At 38.4% G+C, this 17,050-nt stretch overlaps 1 protein-coding gene across 9 annotated transcripts in view; it reads left to right on the plus strand.

Moving 5' to 3' along the window:
• Positions 1-17,050, plus strand: part of PEX6 (peroxin 6) — a 66,905-nt gene that overhangs the window by 17,045 nt on the left and 32,810 nt on the right. For all 9 annotated transcript variants that reach the window (XR_016109728.1, XR_016109727.1, XR_016109729.1 and 6 more), the window contains exons 4-5: positions 14,057-14,198; positions 16,606-16,789. Coding sequence is in view for 4 of the 9 variants with exons in the window: in XM_088977107.1 (XP_088833233.1) it covers positions 14,057-14,198; positions 16,606-16,789 (326 nt within the window). In the remaining 5 variants the exon portion in view is untranslated. The remainder of the gene's footprint in view (positions 1-14,056; positions 14,199-16,605; positions 16,790-17,050) is intronic.

The following is a 17,050-nucleotide window of genomic DNA, read 5'->3' on the forward strand; positions in this document are numbered from 1 at the left end:
TTATATATTAGTTTGTCTTAGTTCCATAATTTGAGGATAATAACCTGATAATCAAAGTAGAAAACCAGAAAAAGAGAGGAAGACAGATAGGGGAAGAAGAGGAAGATAGAGTTCAATGGGAGGAAACGGAATACCGGTGTCATTAGCTTTTACCTATATTTATAATGACTGTCAATAATTGCAATACAAAAACTATTCTACCCTTCACATATGAATGAAATATCACAAAAGGGCATAAATGAAAAGATAGAAATTGCCCTTAACAATGGAAACTAATAAAGTACATTATCTTCAACAGTTTCTCTCGTGATAAATGTAGATGTTAATCATGTTCAGCTTGCTAAGATTATCTTAAAATTAATCCTTGCAACATCCTCGGTGAAAATGGCAGCTAATCATTCATCTGACTTCACAAATGGCAAGCAAACCTCTCCACAGACAACCTTTTCACTGTTTTTTAATATAATCAGTTAACTTTTCTAAAAAAAGTGTTGATCAACTTCAATATGTTTAGTCCTATCATGTTATACTAATTTACGAGCAATACTCATAGCCACATGATCATCACAATACAACTTCAAGAGAAATTCTCTACTCTATTTAGTTATAGCAACTTTGAGATACCACTCCTTGACAAATGGAAGAAGAATGAAAAGTCATGTGTCCAAACTAATAATAAATGATAAGGTGATTAATCAATTGGATGGCAGCCAAATCTTTTGCAGAACATTTCAAAAATATTTACGGAGCTCCTCCCCCACTTGTACTTTCAATGTATAATGACTAGTTTGACATGCATAAAAAACATAACATGCCAATAGTTAATCCTTTGAGGTTATCCATGTTTCTTGGTATGGAATGATTTTTGTTTGTTTATTTTTTTTTGGCATATGGATAATTTGTTTAATAAGTGAACTCCCCCATGTCCTAATATCTAACGCTTCAGAAAAGAATGAATAAGTAAAGTAGCATAATAAGTGCCCATAGTGCCCAAAAAATAACCAATAATTTTGCCCTCCTCATTCCTGAAAACACCACCAATACCTGATGAACCTGGATTACCTATGCTATTCCAGTCAAAATTAAGCTTAATAAAACCCAGAGTCGGTGGAGACCATACAGGGCTTGCAACAGACTTATGTCGGTTTGAACTAGCACTTCCAATTTCTCATAATATCACCTGATGAAAAATCAGCAAATAACTTGGCCCATAGTGTTATGCAAGGAAGAGAGAAGGAGTGGAGGTCCTGCCCCGTTTAGATTTGAAAATATGTGGTTACTCCATCCTGGGTTTACCAATAGAGTAAGGGAGTGGTGGAATGTGTGTAACCCATTGGTGGAATGGGAGGGGATGAGATTTCATAAGAAACTACAATTCTTGAAAACAAAGATCAAAGAGTGGAATATCTTGGAGTTTGGGAGGATAAAAGAAAGAAAGAGAGATTTGATGGACCAACTTGAAAGCCTTGACTCTAAAGAAGAAAGGGGAGAATTTGGAGAAGAAGACAATGAACTAAGAAGGGGCTTGAGAAGATAGTTAGAGGATTGCCTACATAAGGAGGAAATAAGCTGGAGGCAAAAATCTAGGTGTAAATGGTTGCAAGAGGGAGACAGGAATATCATGTACTTTCATTCTTTGGCATATGGAAGAAGAAGGAGAAATTTCATTTCCAAATTGGTTGTGGATGAAATTGAGTTAAATCAACAAGAGGAGATAGCCAAGGCATGTGTAGAACACTTTAAATCCATTCTAAGAAGGCCTGCGAATGGAAGGGTGTGGGTAGAAGGTTTGGACTGGCCAGATGTAGGGGGGGTGGGATAATAGGAGTTTGGAAAGGAACTTTGACTTGGAAGAGATTAAGGAGGCCGTGTTTTCTATGGACAGAACAAAATCTCTAGGGCCGGATGGATTCACAATGGCTTTTTATCAGGACTGTTGGGATATTTTGAAAGAGGACCTTTTGATGGTTTTTGAGGAATTTCATAGGAGAGGAATTGTTAATCCGGGGGTGAATTCCACTTTTATAACTTTGATTCCCAAAAAGAAAGAAGCTTCACATCCAAGGGACTTCGGACCAATCAGTCTGGTAAACAGCCTGTACAAGATCATATCAAAGGTGTTTTCTTTGAGGCTGAAGAAGGTATTGCCAGACATAATTGAAGAAAATCAAGGTGTCTTTATAAGTGGAAGACAAATTATAGATCAAATCCTCATTGCTAGTGAGAGTGTGGAGAGTTTCAAGAAGGATAAAAAGAAGGGAGTGGTTTGTATTGAAAGTGTTAAAATAATTGATTTTATGTTTGTTAGGGTTTGTTTGGCTGATTAAAGCCTTTTTATTTTAATCTATTATTGTACTATTACTTAGTAGGGGCACAAGGGTCATTTCCCTTCTTATTTTTTTTGCCCTATATATTATAATGAAGCTGGCGCCACCAGCACTGTTCCATTGCCTCAACACTTCTTCTTCTCTTCTCTTCTCTTCTCTTTGCTGTAACCTTCAATCAGATTTACTGTCACGATGGTATTAGAGCGTGGCCATTGAATCTGGGTGATCAAGTGTCTTCTCCAAGCTGCTGAATCTGGGCGGAACAGAGGAGTACATCTGGGTTGATCGAATCAGACCTGCAACTGGTACCACCCCATTTTTTTTCTTTTCTTTTCTTCTCTTCCCTTGGTCGTCTACCAAGAGGAAAACGAATGGACCTGAACCACTGAATGTTGGCACACCCTTGTGAGGTTTTTCCTTTGTTTGTTTTGGATCGTGTGATCCTGTACCTATGAAAGGCTGCTTTAGGTCACGTATGACCTGTTTTCTCTACTTGTTGGTTTGATGCCTTGTGTGTAAGGATCTCCCCTTGTGATTATTGCTTGTAGATCAGCTGAGAAAACCAGTAGGCTGGGACTGCTACTCCGTACAGGTCTGAAAATCAGATCTGTCATCCTGTTTATTCTGGAAATTGGTGCTGGTCTTGTGCTCAGATTAAGTCCAAAAAAGTGTAGTGTGGGTGGATTGATCACTTGTTGTGTGTGGAGTTTTTCGTTTTGATATAAGGAGGGATCCTAAGTTGAACTTTTTTGATAAAAAAAATTGTGTTGGCAATGTCTTCTGAGAATTCTGCTAATTCAGGGATTTCTGGAAATCAAAATGGGGTAAGTGGGGGAATGGATATGAGTTTCCCCATGGCTGTCATTCCCTTTGATGGTCTGAATTACCTTGAATGGTTTAGGGGAATAAAGCTCTACATCTCTGTTAGGGGAAAAATAGGATACATCAATGGGAAAGTGAAGGAACCGAAGAGCGGAAGTGCTGAATATGATAGATGGAACCAAGAAAATAGTATGGTGATGTCTTAACTCTTGGTTTCCATGCTGCCACAGGTGAGGAAAACTTTTATGTGGGCGAAACTGCTTGTGAAATATGGGAACAAGCAAAGTCCACCTATTCAGAACAAAGGCACTATGCCAAGATATGCCAACTGCAAGCTGAATTGCCCGCTTGCAAGTAGGGAGAAAGGAGTCTATCGGTGTACTATTCAGATCTGACATCGATATGGAAAGAACTTGATCACTATCAGAATGTTAACTAGAAGTGTGAAGAGGATGCAAAGGCATACAAATCACTTGTATCTCAGCAACGAGTATTTGCCTTCCTCTTGGGGCTGAATCCTTCATATGAGTCCATCAGGGTGCAGATCTTGGGAAGTAAAGACTTGCCATCGGTTTAGGAGGTTTATGCCTTGGTTCAGTCAGAAGAAAGTAGAAGAAATGTTATGAATTCTATAGAGGGGGAGCCGGTTGCTCTAGCTGTCTGGGGAAGTTTAGATACTAATGTAAGAGGTGGTTCTAAGAACGGTGACTCAGAAGAGAACATATGATAAGAGTAAGCTTTGGTGCACTTATTGCCAGAAGGCAAGACACACCAGAGATACCTGCTGGGATTTCCATGGAAAACCTAAATGGGCACATGATTTGGGTAAGAAGTCAACAACTGATCAGGGAAAGAAACCAAGTCAGCAGAATCAGAAAAGGTGTAACTTAGCTAATATGGCATCTCAGGAGACTGGTGCCATGGTAGGTAACTCAGGAAAGGCATCCCAGTTCTGACCCTAAGGAAGAGATCATCAACTCCTTCCGTGACCATTTGGAGTTATATGGTAGGACTCTTCGCCAGATGGATACTAGTCCTACTCTTTCTATCACTTTTGCATCTGCTTCAGGTAGCACTGCCACTGCCTTCCGTGTGTCATCTCGTACTTTTGATTCCCTTTGGGTAATTGACTCCGGAGCCTCAAACTACATGATCGTTAAGTCAAACTTATTTTAGGCATACAATCTTCTCTCTAGGAGAGATAAGGTGAGACTAGCTGATGGTTCTTTCTCCAACATAGCCGACCAAGGAACCATATCTCTCCCACTCGGCCTTACCCTTTCTAACGTACTACATGTTCCTGAATTACCTATAAATCTGCTTTTCATTAGTAATATTACTCACTCCTTGAGCTGTTCAGTTACTTTCAGTAGAAGTTCAGGACTGTTGTCAGTCTTGAACCCTAATGGATTTCAGGTTCGAAAATAAGAAGAAAGGTAAAGAGAAAAAATGAGGAAGAGGGAAGAGAAGTAGTAAAACACAAGAATTGAAAAGGAGGAGCAGAAGCTTGATGTTTTGCTGCCGCCACTTTAATTAACATTTATAGGTTATGCTCATTACATGGAAAGGACATATCTGCCCTTAGTCTTTACATAACAAATAGAGCAAAAATAAGACTGAAATAAATAACAACTGAAACAACTAAATGACCAATAACTAACCTTAGGCAGACTAGAACACCTTCTACCCTACGAACATAGTGGGACCGTAGCTGTGGGGCCCACATCAGTGTTCTCTACACTTTCTATCCGTCTTCATGTGTGTTTCAGGATTTGGCCTCGGGGAAGATGATTGGTAGAGGAAACATGGTGGATGGTCTCTACATGTTGGAGAATAAAGCTGGTCTTGTGGCTACAGAGTCTTTGAGTTCGTCCAATGAGAGTCAAGCCTATCTATGGCATAATCGTCTTGGTCATCTTTCTTTTGAGTCGTTAAAAGTTATGTTTCCAAAGTTGTTTGAGTCTTTGTCAGTGAGTCAGTTACAGTGTCAGACATGTTATTGAGTAAACATTGTAGAAGCTCTTTTCCTTTGAGAAATAAAAGGTCTGAATTTCTATTTAATATTGTTTATTCTGATGTTTGGGGCCCTGTTACTCTACCTACTGAGGCCGGATATAAGTACTTCATTACCTTGATCGATGATTACTCTAGATACACCTGAGTTTACCCTATGCGATCTAGAGAGGAAGTGCCTAAAATTGTGAAAGACTTTCAACACATGGTATTCACACAGTTTCAAACTGAAATCCATATTTCTAGTCGGACAATGCAAAGGAAGACTTCCATAGTGATCTCACAGAATTATTTTCTTCGAGTGGATCACTTCAACGAAGCTCTTGTGCTAGGACACCTCAACAAAACGGTGTTGCTGAAAGGAAAAACATCATCTTTTTGAAGTAGCTCGTGGTTTGTTAATCCATATGAATGTTCCGAAACGCTTTTGGATGGATGCTGTTCTGTGTGCTATGTACATCATCAAACCGTATGCCCTCTCGGTTACTAGAGTATAAGGCCCCACATCAGCTTTTGTTTCCTACTGCTCCGTTGTTCCTCATTCCAATGCGTGTTTTTGGGTGTCGTTGCTTTGTTCATAACTTGTCACCTACTTGGGGTAAAGTTGATCCTCGTGCTATTCCTTGTGTCTTCCTTGGTTACTCTCTATCTTAAAAGGGGTACCGTTGCTATGATCCTGTCTCTCATAAGTACTATGTCTCAATAGATGTGTCATTCTTTGGGAATCAACCTTTCTTTTTGGTTTCTCCTCAGGGGGAGAGTAGGGTTGAGGAGAAACAGGCTTAGACTCAACTACCTCCTCTACTTGACCCTCCTCCATTCCGTGTCTTTCTTCGCCGCCACAAAAGCCAGCAGAGTTCAAGAGCCGTGGAACCTGACACTATGCAACCAACATCATCGGCTTCACCGGAGGTTGATCCTTCCCATCAGCCAGGTACACTTGCTTCTATTGATATGCTTTCTCATCTCAATGTTGATTCCCCTATCATTAATGATCTTGATGTTCCTATTGCTAAGAGAAAGGGTGTTAGATCTTGTACCACTAACCATCCTATCTCTCACTTTGTGTCCTATGATCATATTTCACCTTCATATTGTGCATTCCTCTCTTCTGTTGAAAGTATCCCCGTTCCTAAGAATGTGGCAGAAGCTTTATCCAAACATGAATGGACAGATGCGATGAAGGAAGAGATTGATGCATTACACAAAAATGACACTTGAGAGTTGGTGGATCTTCCTGAAGGGAAGAAACCAGTGGGGTGCAAGTGGGTGTTCATAGTGAAACACAAGGCTGATGGAACTGTTGAGAGGTACAAGGCCAGACTGGTGGCAAAAGGTTTTACACAAGTATATGGAGTGGACTAAGCATAGACTTTTGCCCCAGTAGCCAAGATGAACTCTATCAGAATCCTCCTTTCACTGGTGGCAAATCTTGACTGGGAACTTCACCAATTGGACATAAAAAATGCTTTCTTGAATGGTGACTTAGAAGAGAGTGTATATGACCCAACCTCAAGTTTTTTGTGCTAAAGGCAGTGAACAAAAAGTGTGCAAGTTAAAAAAATCTTTATATGGGCTGAAACAATCTCCTCGGGCCTGGTTTAGTAAGTTTCACTCAGCAGTTCAACAGATGGGGTTCAAACAATGCTAGTTAGATCACACACTGTTTGTAAAGAAAGGTGAAGGGAAAATTGCAGCTCTAATTGTGTATGCGGATGACATAGTGATCACAGGAGATTGAGAGGCTGAAATACAGAGACAAAAAGTTCTTAGCCACTCAATTTGAGGTGAAAGATCTAGGTCCCTTACGTTATTTCCTTGGAATTGAAGTTGCCCGCTCTCACAAGGGCATCTTTATTTCCCAATGGAAATATGTACTAGATCTATTAGAAGATACAGGCAAACTGGGGGTGAGACCAATTGACTCACCAATTGAACCTAACCATCATCTGGGAGACAGTTAGGGAGAGTTCTTGAAAGATGTGAAGAAGTTTCAAAGACTTGTAGGGAAACTCTTGTATTTGTCTATGACCAGGCTTGATATTGTTTATGCAGTGGGTGTCCTTAGTTAGTTCATGCACAATCCTAAGACAACTCACCTTGGAGTTGCAGAGATGATCCTCAAATACCTCAAGAAGTTTTTTGGAGCTGGTTTGCTATTCTAGAAACATGGACATTTAAAGGTGGAGGTATATACTGATGCTAATTGGGCAGGGGTAGTTGATGACCGAAAGTCTACCAGTGGATATCGTGCCTTTGTAGGGGGAAACCTAGTCACATGGAGAAGTAAGGAGCAAAGTGTGGTGGCTAGGTCTAGTGCTGAAGCAGAATACATAGCTATGTCTCATGGAGTTGTTAAAATCATGTGGATAAGAAATCTGTTAGGAGAGCTGTGTTTTACAATTATCAACCCTATGTCACTCTATTGCGACAATAAGGCTGCTATCAACATTGCAGCTAATCCAGTCCTCCATGATAGGACGGAACACATTGAAGTGGACAAGTATTTTATTAGAGAGAAATTTGTAAGTGGAGAAGTGTGCACCCCATATGTTAATTCAGAAGAACAACTTGCAGACATCTTCACCAAAGGCCTTCATCATGTGCGACATAATGATTTGTGTGACAAGTTGGGCATTATTGACATCTATGCTCCAACTTGAGGGGGAGTGTTGAAAGTGTTAAAATAATTGATTTTATGTTTGTTAGGGTCTGTTTGGATAATTAAAGCCTTTTTATTTTAATCTATTATTGTACTATCACTTAGTAGGGGCACAAGGGTCATTTTCCTTCTTATTTTTTTGCCCTATATATTATAATGAATCTGGCGCCGCCAGCACTGTTCCATTGCCTCAACACTTCTTCTTCCTTCTCTTCTCTCCTCTCCTCTTCTCTTCTCTCCTCTCCTCTTCTCTTCTCTTCTCTTCTCTTCTCTTTGCTGTAACCTTCAATCAGATTTATTGTCAAGAGTTTGTAAGCTGGATATGGAGAAGGCTTATGACATGGTGGATTGGGAAATATTTTAAATATTTTACATATTATTTAAGTATTTAAATAACTAAATATTTAACATAACTAGATTTTAAATAGTTAAAATAAAGAAATTATGTAATAAATTTATAAAAAATTTAAAAATTAGAAAAATAATTATAACATAATATTGAAAATAATAATAATTTAATATTTTTCACATAATATTGTAAATAACTAATTTCACTTATATCAAGTAATAACTCGAGAAAATAACTTAAAAAAACTAATATTTATTAATAATAATTTTAAACTCTTAATCTGTATTTATTTTATAATTATATACTAAAATTAATATTTGTTGTATTTTAGTAATTATTCATTTTTTTTTGTGATAAATGTATTTTCAATGATTATGTGTAAATTTATTTTGTTTTGTCATTTAACAGAAAACTTTCAATAATTATCGGCGATTAAACTACTATTATTGAAAATTTTAAATTTAATTTATTGTACTTATTGTATTTATTATATTTTTTTATAACTTATTGATTAATATTTATTAGAGATTAAACTATTATTTGAGATTATACTATTTATTGACTAATTTAATATATTTTTAGTACTTATTTTATTTTATAATCATTATATATTTTTTCATTATCAATATATTTTCAATAATTGTGTATTTTTGCTATAAATTTTCAATAATTATTGGAGATTAAACTATTGTTATTTATTAGAGATGAGGCTATTTATTTAGCTAAAATTATGAGTGTTCATGAGTTGTTTCGGTTCATTCGTAGGCTATTTGCCCAACCAAATTGACCTGGTTAGGTTGGGGAGTTGGTCAACTGAAACCGACTGACGTTTTGTGAAAATCTATCCACTCAATTTGTATAAGTTTGGGTCGATTTTTTGGTTTGGTCAGTTGGTTCAAAAGATTTGAACTTAAAAGTTAAATTAAAATTTAAAAATTACAGTGCAATTATTAAAAAATAAATTAAAAAAATTAGATTTATGATATAAAACAATTTAGACTAAGAAATATGGGAAATTTTCCACTTTTCCATGTTAAAAATTATATTTAAAATATAAAATATTAATATATATCCATGGTTAGGTCATTCTATTTTGGTTGGTTTACAAATGGCCAAAGTGAAACTGATCCAACTTGGTCGAATTGGAAATTTTTTTAACCAAAGCCGACCTAAACTACTAGAAAACCAACCAACTTGGGTCGTGTCGATCGGTTTCATCAGTTTGATGAATAAACCTAACTGAAATTAATTATTGTTATTTTTGTATTATAAAAAAATTATTAAAAGTAGTATATGAAATATGAATAGTTATTAATTATTTAAAAAATTGAAAATATAAAACAATTGTATAATCTTATGTGTTTCTATTAGGGTCATTTACTAGAACATACCTTATAGTTTTACATATTTACTTAAACCTACCTTATAGTTTTCATTTTACTAAAACATCTCATATATTTTACAACTTATTTACTTAATCAACCTTTCATTAAGGAGTGTTTGTTTTGCCATTAGGCCCATGATTTTTTATTCCAAAAATACCCTTAACACTTTTTTGTACATAAGGGGTACTTTAGTAAATGACCCTTTCTATTATTTAGCTTTTGCATAATAAATCCCGTGCATTGCACGGGTCCTTGCTAGATGGTGCAAATGGATCATGGGTTGTGTTCGGAATTGTCATTATTCAATGCTAGTGAATGGGATAGTGGTAGATTTCTTCCCAACCATTAGGGGTAGAAGATAGGGAGACCCCTTATTTCCTTTTTTGTTCTTACTGGTTGCTGATGTTATGGGGAAGTTGATCCATAGAGCAGACTCTAGGGGTCTCATTAGAGATTGGAAGGTTGGAAGGGAGGACATCCCAATCACTCACAGTTTGTTGATGATACGATCCTGTTTTGTGAAGGAGGTAATGTGAGCTTCATCAAGAATCTGAAACTGGTGATCCAACTATCTGAGTAAATGTCAAAATTGAAGGTGAACTTTGGGAAGAATTGTGTAGTGGGTGTGAATCTAGAGGAGAGAGAGATTAGGGAGAGTGTAGAAGTACTTGGGTGTGAAGTCTCAGGGTGGCCTTTGAGTTATCTAGGGTTGCCCCTAGGTGATAATCCTAAGAGAGAGAGCTTTTGGAATCCAGTGGTGGAAATATTTGAATAAAGATTTGTCTCTTGGAAAAAGAATTACCTCTCTCTGGGTGGTAGGATTACACTGATCAAGGCCATGTTAGCAAACATACCCATTTATTTCCTTTTAGTGTTTAAGATTCCAGGGAAGGTTTGTAGTAGGTCGAAGAGGTTGATGAGAGATTTCCTTTCGGAGCCGGGAGAGGAGAAGAGGGACCATAGAGTTAGCTGGAAGGTGGTGACTTGGAGTAAAAATTATGGTTGTTTGGGGCTTGGGAACATTGGAAAAAGGAATTTGGCCCTTTTGGGGAAGTGGTTGTGGAGGTTTCCTTTGGAGCAGGAGAAGCTATGGGCTAAGTGGCAAGCATACATGAGTTAGAGCAAAATGGATGGGAATATGGGATGCTGGAATCAGAGCAAGGACCACAAGCAATTCACCTTGGAAGAGGAGAAGAGGGACCATAGAGTTAGCTGGAAGGTGGTGACTAGGAGTAAAAATTATGGTTGTTTGGGGCTTGGGAACATTGGAAAAAGGAATTTGGCCCTTTTGGGGAAGTGGTTGTGGAGGTTTCCTTTGGAGCAGGAGAAGCTATGGGCTAAGTGGCAAGCATACATGAGTTAGAGCAAAATGGATGGGAATATGGGATGCTGGAATCAGAGCAAGGACCACAAGCAATTCACCTTGGAAGAGGAGAAGAGGGACCATAGAGTTAGCTGGAAGGTGGTGACTAGGAGTAAAAATTTTGGTGGTTTGGGGCTTGGGAACATTGGAAAAAGGAATTTGGCCCTTTTGGGGAAGTGGTTGTGGAGGTTTCCTTTGGAGCAGGAGAAGCTATGGGCTAAGTGGCAAGCATACATGGGTTAGAGCAAAATGGATGGGAATATGGGATGCTGGAATCAGAGCAAGGACCACAAGCACTTCACCTTGGAAAGCCATTCATAATCTGCCTCCGGTTTTCTCCCCTCTTGTCAGGTATGATTTGAATTTAGGTAATTCCATAAAATTCTGGAAACAAATTTGGGTGGGGAATGCTCCTCTTAAGGACCACTTTCCTTCTTTGTATGCTCTTTTTGATTTAAAAAATGAGCAAATTTCTTCTTTCATCACCCCTTCCTCTTCCAGTTCGGGGTTTAGGTGGAACCTGGGTCTGAGGAGGCTGTGAGGAACTCAGACCTTGATAGTATTTCGGGCCTCTTTGAACTTCTTGATAATATTTTATTAGACCCTTCTAAGGTGGACTCTAGAATTTGGATCCCTACCCCCATAGACTCTTTTTCTTGTGCTTCCTTCTCCAAAGTCCTTTGCTAGTCCACCAGTCCTACAGCCTCCCCTTTCCCGGTTAATGAGGTTTGGTGCAGACCAATTCCTCCTAGGGTTGGTAGTTTTTGTTGGGAAGCTTATTTGGAAAGATTCAACACTGGGAATTTGTTCCAAAAGAAGAGACCGAATACTTGCATGTCACCTCATTGGTGTGTTCTTTGCAAAGTGGATGGGGAGACTGGTTTTCACTTACTAGTGTCTTGCCAATTTGCAAAGTCAATTTGGGAGTGGGTTTTTTCTCTCTTTGGGTGCAGGTGGAACCCTCCATCAGACTTGCAGAACATCCTCTTTTTCCCTTCTTTTTTCAGGTGGCACATGAAAAGGGGAAGGACTATGTGGAGAGGACTGAGGGCTGCAGTATGCTGGTCATTATGGGAAGAAAGAAATTCTAGGATCTTCTCAGAAAATGAGAGAGGGGCTGAAGAATTGAGGGCTGTGATCCATATAAGGGCTGTACAGTGGCTGAAATCACTTAAAGCTATTTATAGACTACACAGTGGAAGACATATTGAGAAAGTGGGGTAAGATTTCAAACTGCACATGGATCAAACCAATAATAAGGGTGTCTTGGACTCCCCCACCTGTTGGCTTCTTAAAATTAAATTTTGATGGGAGTTGTAGGGGGAATCCTGGACAATCAGGGATTGGAGGTGTTTTTAGGGATGAGAACGGGATCATCTCTGCCCTGTTCTCAGGCCCAATTGGAGTGGGGGATTCCCTTAGAGCTGAGATCTTGGCAGTTATGGAAGGAGTTCAGAAAGCCAAGGAGATGAATGTCAGAAAACTCTTAATTGAAGGGGACTTGGAGGTGGTGATAGGGTGGCTGATTAAAGACAACTGTGGCTTACGGAACTACAGAAATGAGAAGAGGAAATTCAGGTGGCTGGTGCGGGGGATGGAAATCAAGATGAGTTGGGTTAAGAGATCGGCTAATTCTTTAGCTGATGGATTAGCTAAATAAGGGATAGAAAGGGAAGCAATGTTTTGGGCTAAGTTGTAACTTAACTGTTTCTTTTTCCTTTTCTTTCTTTGGAGGGTTTAAGTTGTATTCGGAAGATAAGAGTGTTTGTCTTCCTTGCTGTAAATGGTATGATATTTCAATGAATATAATGAGTCTGTTATTGATTAAAAAAAGATCAGCAAATAACTCCAATGATTTAACCCACTGAACCACCCTAATAGTGATAGTCTCAATAATAGCCCCTCTACCCCTTTCCTTATCTGAGAATATCCTTGAATCCCTTTCCTCCCAAATGGTCCAACTCAAAGCAGCTCTTAAACATCTCCACATCAGTCTTCCCCTCTTCTTTGGCCAACTAAAAAATTGTAGAGGCAAACAAACTTGCACATTTGGCAGCCAAACAAGGAGAAAAAACCATTCCCATGTGGAAATTACAAAGGGGCAGGAGATTACTAAGTGATAGCAAGACTCTCCATTAGTATTATAGAGAACACACCAATGCGCGGATAAGTACCAGTTCGGTCTTTTTCTTTAAAGCAAATATCATGTATTTATTCTTTTTATGAACACCCCAACAGTAACCTCCAATTCTGGGAGGGATAGGTTTACACCAAACCTCCTTAACAGGGAAAGGTTGCCTCAAACTAACCGAGGGTTGAGATAAGACCTTGAAAAAGGAAGCACAAGAGGAGGTACCAGTGGAGGAGTGAGTCCAAGTTCGACTATCAGGTTTGGATGGGTCCAAGAAAATCCCTCCAAGGATATGAAGCAAAGCCAAGACACTGTTTAATTCCGTATCTCTTAGATCCCTTCTTAGGCCCAAATCCCAATCAAAACCAGTGCTTGAACTAGAAGGAACTAGGAAAGTGGAAATAGGCTGATCTTTGTATCTTGAAAGGGCAAACAAGGAAGAAAATTTATATTTCAAAGCAAGATTTTCCACCTAGACATGTTCCCAAAACCTTATCAAATTACCAGAGTATAGATCATACCTGATACCCGGTAGGAAAAAAGGTAGAATAGCATGGATGGCCTTCTAGGGAGATGCTCTTGTGGGGCCCTAGTTAGTACTCCAGCATCCCAACCATCTGCCAAAAGCTTGTGAATGCTCACAATTATCTTCGCCCATAGTTTATCCCTATCCTCAGGTAGTCTCCAAAGCCTTTTTCCCAATAAAGCCACATTTCTCTTCTGAAAATTTCCTAACCCTAGACCCCCATACTCCTTGCTTCTACTAACTACTTCCCACCTAACTCTATGTTTGGTTAACTATCTCAGAATTGCTATTATGAACATACTTGTTTGAAACAAAATCTGTATCGGGAGCACTTTATTATTAGTCCTTGTGCTTGTTGGAGCCTTTTTTGTACTGCTTTTTCTTTGCTACATCTTAATTAAATATTTGTTAGTCATAAATAATAAGAGTAAAATTAAAACAAATAACTGTTCTGGATTTCCAATCTAATAATTTACAGGGTGTGGGAAGCGGACCGTTGTTAGATATGTTGCTCGCCGCTTGGGTCTACATGTGGTTGAATATAGCTGTCACGATCTAATGGCATCATCTGAAAGAAAGGCATCTATTGCACTAGCTCAAGCTTTCACCACTGCTAAGAGGTATTTGTGAAAAAAAAAAGTGTCTTATGATTTTATTCTTGGTTTCCTTCAACTGCTTTGCTCCACTATATTCTAACTTCCCTTCTTGTTCTTTTTAACTCAATCAGATAATAATTTGGTTAAATTACATATTGCCATTGCTGTACTTAGGGGTTGGCAACACTTATCCATCCGAACTTTGTTTTGCAACAAAGACCATCTTAAACTTTTGTGTTTCAGCACTTCGCCTCCTGTTAATGGGGTTGACGGTGAAGGTATAATTACAATTTACAAAATTGCCCATTTGAGGTTCATGGGCTAAGAAAAAAACTATCAAAATGACAAATATGGACATGCTAAAGCACAATATCTCTTTTGGGCTGGGCTACTGTGCTTTGAAACCCTCAATGATCAAGTTGTGAAGCAGTGAAGACTGAAGAGTGGATTGTTCATGTTTAATGGTAATGCAACAACTGGCAAGATAATGCTGGTGGTTTATGTAGATGATATGATTATTACTGAAAGTGACAGCCAGGGGATAGACAGACTCAAACAGTTTTTGCAATAGCATTTTCATGCCAAGGACCTAAGCATGCTAATGCTATTTTTTTTTTCTGGGAATTGAGGTGGCTCAGTCTATGCATGGTATTGGTTTATATTAGTTAAAGTATGCGCTAGATGTTCTTGATGAGATTAGGTTGTTGAGTGCCCAACCTGTTGAGACTCCCTTTGACCCCAACATTAAGTGCTGAGTAGGGGGAACTATATGCTAATCCAATAAGGTATAGAAGACTAGTTGGCATCAAATGCTTTCAATGTGGAGGCGTTTCACTACTTGGAGGCACGAGGCATAGTTCAGAATGCAAGAGGCATAAGCCTCCTCAAGAGGAGGAAGAAGAAGGAGGATCTCATTTTGTTTTTCTTGTTTCTTTTTTATGAAAGATGTTTTGTATTAAGAAGAATGGAGATGCATAACACTAACAGAAAGAGGGATCCTGTTTTATTTTCTTTCTTTTCCGTTCCATTCCGTTCCCTTTCCTTTTATTCTTTTTATATAAGATGTGCATGAGGCGTACAGGCATTTGAGACGTACACCTCAGAGGCATCAACACGTCCAGCATGTGCCTCAGGGCATCTTGAGGGTGCCTTTCCTAGAGACGCGCCTCAAAGCATACACCTCCACACCTTTTAAAACATTGATTGGCATGTTAAATTATCTGATTATCACAAGACCCGATATTTCATTTGATGTGTGTTGTAAATCAGTTTTTGCAGAATCCTTGGGTCCATTTTAGGAGGCTGCAGTTAGGATAGCCAGATATTTGAAAGGAACTCTTGGCTGTGGTCTGTTATATAGGGCAGATGCTCATTTGGAGTAGAGGGCTGCATTGATGTTCATGGTGCTGGTTCTATTGGTGGCAGCCTGACAGGAGATCTGCTACTGTTTCTACACATTTATTAGTGGCAATCTTGTCACTAGGAAGAGTAAGAAACAAGGTCTACTGGCACAGCCACAAAGTAGCATAGAAGCAAAGTATAGGGCAGTGGCCCATACTACATGTGAGTTGGTTTGGCTCCAACATCTCCTTCAAGAACTTGGATACTGTGTTACAACTTCCATGAATCTATATTGTGATAACTTGGAGGCAGTTCATTTTGCTTCCAACCCAATCATCCATTGAAAAACAGAGCATACGACCATTGAAAAACAGAGCGTACGGTTGATTTTCACTTTGTTTGAGAAAAAGTAGTGAATGGTACTATTTGTACTAGTTTTGTGTGGCAGAAAGTCAATGGACATATTTGTTTACTAAGAGTTTGAATGGGGTGAGAGTGATTCATATTTGTAACGGGGCTGTATGATATCAATGTTCCAGCTTGAGGGAAAGTGTTAAGAGACATGTGAATAGGGGAATTAGTCTCCTTTTACAAGTCTGTCTCTACTTTAATGAACCTGTCCCATACTAATTAGGGGCAGAATGGTATTCTGTGTTGCCTCTTAAATCTTAATGTATAAATAAACCTGGATGCTAGAGGGGGAGGGTGATTCTCTCTCTCTCTCTCTCTCTCTCTCTCTTTCTCTCTCTCATCTTCTATTCTCTTTCTCTTTTTTCGTTCTTTCTTGCAGACTGAATACCATTTACAGACAAAATTTGTTGTTGTAATCTTTTTTACTGCTTTATTGAAAAAGAAAACTTGCACACTAGAAGTATCCATTATTGGTTTTGAATCCTATTTTGATGAGATGGGTATCCTGAGCTTGTTCAGATATTCAGATATTATAGACTCAGTATATGGGTTCTATTATTTAGATATTTTTGTAGTTCCTTTGCCCATAGGCTTAAGATAAGAATGGGCTGATTTTTTGTTCTTGTAGTTGATTTTGTTGTTTTCTTGTTGATTGTTTCTGAAGTATAATTTGTAACAGATATTCTCCAACAATACTTCTGCTACGCCATTTTGATGTTTTCCGGAATTTGTCCTCTCATGAGGGTTCACAATCTGATCAAGTTGGCATTGCCTCTGAAATTGCATCTGTCATTCGGGGGACTACTGAGCCAATTTCTAAAGACAAAAACTCCCATGCTGGAGAGAAAGCAAATGGTGTCTTTGTAAGATGCATATAACCATAGATCATTCTTTATTTATTAAAAAATGAAATTTGTTAATGAATTGTTTTTTAATTGTTAGAAGTATGCTTTTACATTCAAGACTCAAAAAACTATAGCAAACTGTTCATATCAAATAAGAGCTGATTCATTATCATCATCATCTAAGCCTTGTCCCAACCATATGGGGCCGGGTACAAGAATCTCATTTCGCCATTTTGTTCTGTTCAATGCCATATTGTAATCATTTTCTCTTCTAGTCTT

This window comes from Nelumbo lutea, chromosome 3 (assembly GCF_056320005.1).
Source record: "Nelumbo lutea isolate HS-2025 chromosome 3, American lotus-T2T, whole genome shotgun sequence".
In the NCBI taxonomy this organism is placed as follows: Eukaryota; Viridiplantae; Streptophyta; class Magnoliopsida; order Proteales; family Nelumbonaceae; genus Nelumbo; species Nelumbo lutea.